The 11,168-nt window shown below is 40.4% G+C and overlaps 1 protein-coding gene across 2 annotated transcripts in view; it reads left to right on the top strand.

The window, feature by feature from the left end:
* ap3b1a (adaptor related protein complex 3 subunit beta 1a) overlaps positions 1-10,440 on the top strand; it is a 79,256-nt gene extending 68,816 nt beyond the window's left edge. For both annotated transcript variants that reach the window (XM_023276389.3, XM_035951051.2), the window contains exon 27: positions 9,508-10,440. In XM_023276389.3, coding sequence (XP_023132157.2) covers positions 9,508-9,661 — 154 coding nt within the window. In that variant the 3' untranslated portion in view covers positions 9,662-10,440. The remainder of the gene's footprint in view (positions 1-9,507) is intronic.
* Positions 10,441-11,168: the final 728 nt, after the last annotated feature.

Genomic DNA, 11,168 nt, shown 5'->3' on the forward strand with positions numbered 1-11,168 from the left:
GAGATCATGTACATGTTCATTGATAAAATACCTGGACAGAGCATTATACACTAGATGTCAAGAGTGTTTTGACAGCTGTTGAAATACACCATTAACTGAATAGCCAATCAGTTGCTTAAAATTTGTACCAAATCCGTTTAATTTGCATTAAATTTGTTTATAATTTAACTTCCTCTCAGGTCAAGGGTTTAATTAGTACACATCAGTATTCAGAGTGGGTGTAGCTGTAGTTTACATATCATGTCAGCCGTCATACAGCTTTATTAATGTAATTTAAAGACCCTCTCTAGAGGATATATGTATCTTTATTTATTTATTTAGTACCTTATCATGTCAGTATGGTGTTTATAATATAGTGGAAGACACATTATAGGTGAAATAAGCAGTCAACACCATGGCTGAGAATATCCACCTTGCCACAACGTGCTGTTGTATAGCACTGAATATCTGACAGTGTTTGAGCAAAGTCTGAAATAAACTGGTGTGCTGAAGCTGCAGGTGTTTCAAGAGGAGGATGGACAAAGAGGTGAGGACCTCAAATATCTGCACATTTTAGAGGAGGTATTATAGTGATGGTACATAAACCATTCACTGCTGGTGAACATGGGGTCATCTATATGTTGAAGCTAAACCAATAAATTGGTACCATATAAGATGTACTGATGTCATTATACATGTTGGCTGATAAATGATGAAAATGCAGTGCAGAGTTATATTTAAATTAATTTATAAAACAGTATTGACATCACACCAGAAAAGACTGACAGTAATTTGTTAATTCAGTGTTGAGTTCAGTACCTTTCTTGGTTACAGGTCTTCAATCACCAACTGTATGGAATCTTGGTAAAGATGCTTGTTTATCGTGGGTTCATGAAACAATATTTGAACGTCATGTTTCCTGAACAGTGGATTTAAAGCTATGTGGGGGCTCTGGCTGTCGTCATCTTGGCTCCATGTAACTCCTCACTAATCCAAAAAATTAGTGAAAAGGTGGAGCGAGAGTGACATTATCTTTCAGCAGTTTGGGATTCTATAATGTTGCATAGAATTATCCTTTTCAAATATGTAATATCTTTAACTAATTCATTCAGATTCTGTGAGATTTTAAAGGCAGATATGAGATCAGTCACATAATCAAATAAGCTATGTATTAGTATATTTTAATGATGCAAAATGCAGAAATAAAAATTATCAGTGATAAAAATAGGTAATAAAAAGATGGTATCCAATTAAACAAGTACACTTGAAAGCATAGTATTCAACAGTATGTTCAAAGGTGGATGGAAACTTCTGCGTTACATTTTGATTGTAGAAAAGCATGGCTGAGTAGTTTACAATTTAACTGCATGCAAAAAAAAATAAATTATGACACTTCACCTCCAAATGTGACAGTGATAAAATGTGAAATTTGTGCAGGTACCAGCAAGAAGTTACTACTTTGTGAGTCACATGCAGATGTCAAAGAGAGTCCTAAGAGCTTCAGTAAACTGGACTTCTCTTTTAGCTTCTTGAAGACATTTCACCTTTATCCAAGAGGCCTCTTCATTTCTAATGAACTTTAGTTCTAACAAAGCTTCATTTACAACTGAAGAAGCCTCGTGGATTAGAGGTCAAACGTATTTTAAACCCTAAAAGAAAAATCCAGTTGTTCATGACTGATGCTGCTAGGATTACCATGACCTGGATGACTAAGTATCTACACAGATTCAAAGAGAGGTGTATTTGTTCTCTCTCAGACTGAGAAGGCGGCTGTTCCTGGGTACATGTGCCCTTATAATTGCGTTTTACGTGGACTTTGGTTGAACAGTGTGTATGGGGGTGTCATGGAGTGAAAGTGTCTGTGTGTCCCCAGCAGCCTCATGCAGACATGCCAGGGGAATGCCCTGAGAAGCCTGGCTGTGTAATTGGTGTACACAGAGTGTGCTAATGAGCTTCCTCCTCTGTCACGCACACCCGAACACCTGATAGATAATTACACCTCCCTCTCTCCCTCTGTTTCCTGCTCTGTCTCTCTTTCCGTTCATTTCTGCACCCCCATCTGTCTCTCCCTCCGCTCTGCTGTCTCTCTTTCACTTCCTCTTTGTCTTTCACTCTATCCCTCTGCACCATGCTCCGTCCTCCTCTCCGTCTCTTTCTGTCTGTCTGCTATTACCTTGCCATGTCTCAGTCTCCGAGCGATCTTGTGCCTGTGATAATTTCTTTATAGATTTAGGCTGGAATAGAAGAGAAATGTCGGAGACACTGGATAAATAAGGGACAGCGAGGAAGTCGGAGTGTAAAAATAAGAGGTAGACATTTGCACAAGGGCACAGAGCGCTGGAAGAGTGAGTAGAAATCAATGTTAGGCAGTGGGAAAGGCCTGCATCCAATAAGCCCATACTTCATTCAGAATAACCAATAGCTCAAATGACTTCATGCTATCAATCTCTCTCCTGCTTCTGTGACAGCTAAAAAGGAAGACAGTGTCCCAGTGTTGCCCTGTAGTCTAACAGTAATGAAGATGCTCCCTTCTATACTGTCTGATGTTGTCCTTATGATGACCAGGTCTTCCACACTGTCCCTCAGAGGTCCATTTATTGGAGATTATTGAGTTCCTCCCTGACAAAATCCTCAGTCTTTCACTTCTGAAACTCAACTGGCACATTTGACAGACTTGTCTTTGACAAGCTGATGCAAACTGAGCAGGACTGAATGCCTCTGTCCTCTAATTATGTCCATTGATGGTTTTGATTTGGCAGCAATTACAAATTCTCGAAGGTCTAAACTTAATTTACAGCTGAAAAACCCGAATATAGTTCTTTTTTTGTTATGATTAGAGCTGCAATTGTTTGTAGACAGTTTAGTTTTAATCTTTAATAAATTCAGCAGGTTTTTTAAAGAGCGTTCCCTTCCGTCAGCTATATTTACAGTACAGTGTGGTTTATTATACTTCATTTTAGCTTTCATATGCACATCCCAACGACTTCAATTCACTGTTGATAAATCTGTTGAATGTGTTTAGTTAATGTCAGAAAATAGTGAGAAGTCCAACAACTAGTTTAAAATCCTAAGCTACTCAATGTAGAACAGATAACTCTCATAAATCCTCATATTAAAGCAACGGAAATAGGAGAGGATTTGTCTTTTTTGCAGTATATGTGACAATAAATACCATATTTATGATGGCAGTATCACTCTTGATGTTCTTGTGCTTTGCTGCTGTACCTACTTTGACTAACAGACACACATACACATAGCAGACTGATCGATCAGATCGGATACACCCACTGAGAGCTTATTGTAGAGGTCACTCTGCATTAAATGTGATGTGTGAGGTGACCTCCATCCTCTTTTTCTCCTCTGATCTCCCCAGAGAAAGGCCTCTCTAATCCGGGCAAGATCACACAGGAATCTGCCCTCGGAGGAGTGAGAGTTTGTATTTAATGTAGAAATAATGGATGGGATTTCAATACGAAACCTAAGTTCACAACACATATTTCATGTGCTTTAAACTGACCTCAAATTCTTTGTGTTATAGATCGCAGCATTGGCACATGTTCTGTTTAACAAAGCAACAGCCTGCCTCCCCCTCTCCTCCCTGCACTCCCCTCGGCTATCAGCAGGGTGCAGCACTGCTTTTCCCAAACAGGCAGCGAGGCCGAGCGGAGGGGGATGCCACTGAAACACAGAAATTGATTGCTGGAAAGGAGAATGGCAATAAATCAAGCAGGAAAGCAAATGTAGAAAACGCTGTTCTTGTTTATGTCTAAACAGGCGGAATAGAATAAATGTGCTCTATTTTTCAGTCCGTTTGAAAGCAAATTTGATCGAATTTTGCATGCATTGCCAATCCCTCTGGTTAGAGCCTAATTTTCAAAAAAAAAAAAAACTGAACCCCTTGATTTATAAGCTGTGCTTTCTCTTTATTTTACACTTTGATGTAATTCGATTATGTTCCTCTAAACACAGAATTCTCCTCCTTTTAGTGAAGTTGAATTCTTGTTCCTATTTAAAATTTAATTGACTATCATTTATAAGCCAACTAATTAAACAACTGGTCTCTCCTTTATAGATTGCTTCAGCAGAAACTGTGCTGTATGATCTGTCCTCAGATGATACAAACAGCTCTGTGTGGCCGGTTTATTTTCAGACAGATTTGTTTAACTCATTTTTCTTTGCATCTTTTCTTCTTCTGTCGCTTCTGTTGTCTGTTTGTCCTCTCCTTCCTCTCACATCCATCTGCCCCTCTGCCCTTTGAGTGCAGCTCTGCAGTTTGTCCGTATGGCTTAGCTCTGGAGATGCGTGGAGGGTTCCTGGTTCTAATTGGGCCTAATAGCTTTGGCCATCTGCCTGGTCTGAGTCTGCTCGCTTGTGTTCGGCTCTGGTCTGGCCTCACTGACCACTCAGTTGAAGGACACTCCTCCACTTGTCCACCTGGCCAAGAATCAGCATGAAACAAGCATACAGCTGGAGCCACCCCACAGCTGGCCTCAGCCATTCTGAGTTTCTGGTGAAAACATGCAGTTGAGTCATTTTTGTGCATTAGTTGTAACATCTAAGAATGCATTCTTGGCTGCTGAGCTGGGTGTCTTCTCTGCGTGAGAGTGAATGCAAAGGTGAAGCCCACTTTGTGTTTGCAGTGGCATGGTGGAGGGGAGGCAGATGGCACACACAGGCTCTCTGCACTGAGGAGAATCACAGATAATTGGAGAGTGATGCTTAGCCGCAGCCCTGCTGATCGATGCCAATCCACCTGCTCTAAGTCCAGGGGTTATGCTTTGCTTTTCTTTCCATAGACTGCAATTAATCCAGTGTTTAGCCCGGTATGTGAAGAGTGCAGGAGAATACCAATGACCCGTTTAAGGCCTGCTTGACCTTAATCTTTCCCTCCGAGTCCTTAAAAATGCGCTCATGTTGTGTTAGATGTGGTGTTTTCGCACCCAAATGTGCACAGAGCCACAAACAGCAAAGTGAGGGTATTCAAAGCAAATACACTTGGAAATCAAACACAATCAAAACTCGTTGTTGTTTCTTTCACTTGCTTATTACCACACATGAACAAAAGCCCACAGCAGCGTCTCCTGAGACGAAATGAAAGCAGCCTCAGGGTGGTGTTAACTGGCTGAGTAAATGATAGATTTATATCCTAAATCCATTAGCAAAGCCACAGGGACCGCATAGACACCTTAGGCTGTTGGCAGTGGGGCCAGCAGAGGAGCTTAGGGACCAGGACGAGACACAAGGATGTACATTTACAAGAGTTCAAGATATGTGTGTTAAAAGTCACATTAAAAAGAATGGGGAAAATGTATTTGCATGAGCAGGATTTTATTTTAGGTTCTGCTTTTTTTTAACCCTTTGAAGCTTAAGCAGTTTCTGGCTGTTTTTTAATGTTTGTGACATTTTACTCCACTGTGGGTTTATTTTTCCCTGCAATATAACAACTTGTTCCTCAGTGAAAATGGCACAACCATGGCTAGAAATAAAGAGAACTCAGAAAAGTTTTAATGCAGTTTGACACAGTTGTAATGTCATACATCATAGAAATAGAAAAAGCAAAAGTTGAATTGTTTTGGCTATGTATTTAACAAAAATTTTAAAAACTTGGAATAAATGCGTACACTATTTTCTAAGTGACCATAGGTGATACCAATAATGGGGTGAAAAATGTTGTTTCGACTTACTATAGGCATGGTAGGTTTCCATCCTTCCCGCCTCTCTCTTCTGTGTAAACCCAACCTGCAATTCAGTTGAAAAGTCACAAACAGAGTTACTAATGACTCTTCGGTGTCTGGTTACGCAAATTATTCATTTTTGGTAATATTTAAACAAGACATAGAGTAAAGCGATTTTGGTCAAATATTTCGATTTAAAGCTTGGATTTGGATGCATTTGGATTTTTTCTTGAAGACAACAGAAGCTGGGTTTAATTACTTCAAGGACAGTGAGAAAGCTAAAAATCAAATGATGTTTCCTGTTTTTCAAGTTTCTTGCTCTGATAAATGACAGAATGTTGGAAATTTACTAAGAAATTAACAAGCCTTTTAAACTCACTGGTGGGTTTTGAGGTTTAAAGCTTGAATAAAGCACTAAAGAGGACACATCCGAGATACACACAGTTAGTAATTTGGATTAATATACAACTCCTGAATTATTTAAGGAAATAAGAGCAGAGCAAAGAGGTTAGTGTTTCTGAGAGAAATTCGTCCTCTTCTTGAATGACTTGTGTTTCCTGCTGAAGTGGCTAATATTTTAATTAAGCCTGAGGAGGACTCTCTCTCTCCTCCCTGAGAGCTCCCTGATAAACTCCCTGTCCTCTGTTGATGGTAATTTAGCAGCTCCCCAGAGACACACCCAGACACACTAGGTTTGCGAGCCAGCTCTGTTTCATTGTGTATGCATATCCTCTCAGTGTCCCCCCTCTCTCCATCTTTAAAGTGTGCGTGCTGATTGGTGGATGTGCTCGTCCATCCTGCCACGCAGCACGCCATCGCAGGCCTCGACGACAGCGCCTGTCCACAGGCCGTCCTGTGGGGGCTCTTCACAGGCTTTAGTCAGGCCTAAGTGGGGCTCTTTGTGGGCTGTTTGTCAGGCCTAAGCGGGATGCCACGGGGGGTCTTTGTTGCGGGGATGTAGTGCTAAATAGAGGCAGATGGCTGGGAGTTAGCCACGGGAGGCTCAGAGGTGCAAAGGGCCAGAGGGGAGCAGGAGAGGGGCCCAGCTCGGCTCTGTCACCCTCAAAGAGGTCACACTGGGTCAGAGCCCCTGTCTGCCTCTTGTTAGCGCTCTCAATGGGGACCATGTGCGCCCAGATTTGCTCCCGGTCTGCAGGGATGGTATCCAAGGAAACGGTGGATGGAGAATTCTCCCGAAGGCCCAGAGGGAGCTGGTGGGACAAGGCATCCCCCATGCTGGTCCCAAGGCTCCCACACACTCATAGACACTCACAGTCCATAAAAACAGGCGAAATTCTGTTTGACTGGCATGAAGGGCGTGTCTCATCCCTAATGGCTCTTTAGTCAGCAGGGATAATAGACTGTCTGTTGATCACGCTCTATATTTCCTGTCACATCATTTGCCTTCTTTGTCTCATTCCCTAATTTAGGGTAATTACTAGGTGTGAGGTGTGAGAGAATTTTCTAACAGTATAGGATTTGTGTGGAAGCAGTGTGAGTAAATGTGTAAGCCTATAGCTGAATAGCTGAGCAACACATTTATTAAGGTTCATGATGTTTGTTCTCACAAGCTGGTCACTGATTGTAGCTAAACACTGGCTGGCTTCACATCGTTTTTGTGAATTAAGGTGGAATTTTACTGATATTTGTTGTAATTTGAGCCTTTTAGAATAAATATTGCATTGAAACTGAACTGTACAACACTAATGGTGGGGCGGCATGGCTCAGTGGGTAGAGTGACCGTCTTGTAACCAGAGGGTTACCGGTTCGATTCTGGCCTGGAGAGCTCATGTCCAGGTGTCCCTGAGCAAGACACCGAGCCCCTAACTCCTCCTGATGGGTCGTGGTTAGCGCCTTGCATGGCAGCTTCCGCCATCAGTGTGTGAATGTGTGTGTGTGAATGGGTGAATGTGATGTATAATGTAAAGCGCTTTGGGTGTCGTTTCAGGTATAGTAAAGCACTATATAAATACAGACCATTTGCCATTTAAGGGTGGCAAAGAGCCACACGTCATTTCAGCATCAGCATAGCAGCGTGTGCATTATCCATCTAAAAGAGAGGTCCGTCAGATAGAACATAATTTACTCCACTTTAAGAGTTGTTGGACACACAGAGTTATTTATAACTTGGTGTAAGCAACATGACCAAGCAAAAGAAGAGACACACTGAAAAGGAAGATTTGGTCACAACAAGGAACCATTTGTGTGAAAATATTCTCCCTGCAGAAAGCATGATGTTGACCAAAAACTGTTACTCTGTCAGCAGTAATTTGCAATTGTTGCCACCACATGAGGGAACATGACTCATTTGTTTGACCATTTAAATCAGCACTACAAAACTCCTTGTGACAAGTGCAAAGTCATTTTTGTTTTTGATTGCAAATGCAGTCGTCTTTAAAATCAGCCCGATTATTGTAGAATGGTTCATTCTTTACAAATAGTTATTCAAGTCACATGATGAAAATTCCTGTATTTTTTCGTATCACAAACTAAATATCATGATGTCAGTTTCTCCAATATTGTGCAGCCCTATATAGCATTCTTATGAATATAATAATAGACGTGTCACAGAGATAATGACGAACACTCAATTGTACAAGTTAATCTGATCCTGTAGGACTTAATGTTGTGTTTCTACTTTAATGTACATAGAGTCCCATCAATTCCTGCCACCCGCTACATATTTAGTTCACACAGTTCGGTATCCATACATAATGTCCACATGCATAACACATGCCTGTGCTCAGCGCAAAGTCATTTTGTTTGTGAGTACATCTATATTAACTGGTCACATTCTATGTTGCCATGATTTCTGATCATCAATAATTAATAAACAAATTCTGCACTTCTAAAAAAATCAAATTCAATTCAATTTCTGACAATGCCATATAGGGGAATGAACAGCCTAGGCGGACTGCTGCGCTCTCCGAGTGCTTTTCTAGTTCGCATTGTTTTGGTGCATTAGGAAAATGTTTTTTAGAAGAGAAATGAAGCTAACTGCTTTAGGAGGGCATGAATATAAACTAGTATGTATATATTTTTGGATAACACAGTTTGGCCCCTGGGGGTATTAAACATTGAAGTCATTAAATTTACACTTGTAACAAAAAGTGTACATTTGTGATTTATTGTATAGAGTTTTACAACTTAATACATATTTTTGAAAATTGTGATTCAGTTGAATGATGTTATGGGATTCATGTCTTCCTATAGTACATGGGAAATGTTTGGTTGCAAAGCTTCTGAATTCCTCTGAACTCCAAAACCCACTAGCAGATTTGAAAGGTATGTTAAATCTGTTTAGAAAATTGACAAAATTACACCATTATACCAAATAATAACAATAAACATTGAGATTTTAAAATTTCCAGAAATCCTGGAACTTGAAATGTGTGACTTTTGGTTTTATCTGGAAAAATGCAAGCTTTAAATTCTGGTATTTCAGCATAGTCACTGTGTTCTCCATGTTTCATTTTTAAGCATGTGTACCAACCAGATTCTGTCAAAATAAAATAAAATAAGAAAAGAAAGAAGGAGAGCAGATGGTAAAATAGTATGGAAACAAATTTGTAGGGCTGGACCCAAATATCCGAATATTCGGTCCCAACTGTGGTATCCGGATACCCCCCCACAGTCGGATGTTACGAACCAAGCCCTCCATTAGCTGATTTAGTGAATAAATGTATTTTTGCAAATCAGTCTGTTTGGAACTTTTCAGTAGACTCTTGTCTTCACCAAAACTGTTGGCTGAACTCTCCCTTGAAGGCCACACTTTCTACATTACGTCCATCCATCCTTTCTTTCTTTCTTGACGGTTTTGAAAATCTAGCTGACTGATCTTCTTCCCCTGCAGGTTTGCCGGGCGGACAGTCAGCAGCGGAGCTCTGGTCCTGGTGTCTCTGGAGCTGAAGGAGTCCTCCACTGCCCTTCTTACCATCAACACAGAGAAGACTGTCATGGCCTCCATGCTGCTCCGAGACATCAAACAAGCCCTCACCCAGGCGTAAAACTCTCCCCTGCTTCCTGTAGTAAAGACACAGGTGAACAACACATAGTTAAAGACTTCATATATTTTATTTCTGTGGTTTGGGACAATTCTTGGACACATGGTATCCAAAATCCAGAAGCTCAAGAACTGAAACTTGAATTTCTAGGAGAGCATGAACTGGAAATGTTGAAGTAAGGTTTGTTGTTTTTATAGTCTGTGGCTTTGGAAAGAATTGTCCTAAACCACTGGAAGAACTGAAAGTCTTCACTAAAGTGATGATCCCCTTTCAAACACTCAGAAGGCATCACAGAAATTAGTTTTTAAAGGTCTCTCATTGTGTTTAAATGTTTCCCACCCTGTTAGTCAGAACCAAACATGACAATACTCCATCACACAAATACCAGACTAACTGGCCTTGGCAGTGATTACTTGAACTTCATGCTGTTTTATTCTGGTCAGGCATGATTATGTACAAATAGGCTGTACATACAGTTTGGGAGAATAAGTACATCGCTGCTCTGCACGCAGTGCCAATATCTCTGTTCCTCTGCAGTGTTATTTTATTGCCAAGATAACTGGAAAAGGAGGGTTTCTACATCTTATTTCAAAACATCTACACACTGTTGAGAAGCATTTGTGACACCAAACTCAGATGTAGTTTCACATTCCAACCTTTAAACTGCTCCAAACCACAATGAAGTGCCTTCCACATGAGAATAATGTCTAGAAAACCAATCATTAAATCATTAAATGTTTTTATTTGTATCTCTATTTCTGAACAATAAACATTTGACTTTATTACTACAATAAACCTTTTTTTCTTCTTTCTGCGTTGCTGCACACAACAGTTTGACTTGGATGAAATATCTGCGCTGTGATTTATAGTCGTTTAATGGAACGTGGCTGAAACACAAAATCGTTAATGGTGAGCACTGCTAATTGGCAGACTGAGGTAAATACCATGTACTCATGACATCATGATTTTGATGAATCTGTCACTCCACCAGCTGACATATGTTCTTCTCCCTCTTAATCCATGTTTCTATCCACCATCGGTTCTGTTGACTCCTGTAAATAGGACTAGGTAAGCAGCAGCAGCTTTTAAATCAACATGCATCTTCCAGTAAATCACAAATACATATGGCATTTAGAATGAATCCATGTGAAGAAAAACAGCAAAGCAAGACGAGTATAGAAGCGGGTACATCAGAAACTTCAAACAGCGTAGGCAGTGGCTATTCAAACTCAGATTTGAGTGTCACTGGCAAAAATAGGTCACACCGGGATCAAAAAATTGCTTTTCTGAGTAGTTTTCCAGGTGTATCTGTGCTGTTCTGCCTCTCATGTGTTACTGCTAAGTTAGAGTCAGACAGTTGAGCATATTTTTATTTTAAACAAATAAACAGAAATCTTAAGAGAGCGCTGAGGACTTGACACTGTTTTGAAAAGGTTTTTCTATAATCCACATAGACTCTTCTAACCATCTGGTTTGACAAATATTCAGTTCCATTTATTCCATTTCTCTA

This window comes from Amphiprion ocellaris, chromosome 17 (genome assembly GCF_022539595.1).
Source record: "Amphiprion ocellaris isolate individual 3 ecotype Okinawa chromosome 17, ASM2253959v1, whole genome shotgun sequence".
Taxonomy (NCBI): Eukaryota; Metazoa; Chordata; class Actinopteri; family Pomacentridae; genus Amphiprion; species Amphiprion ocellaris.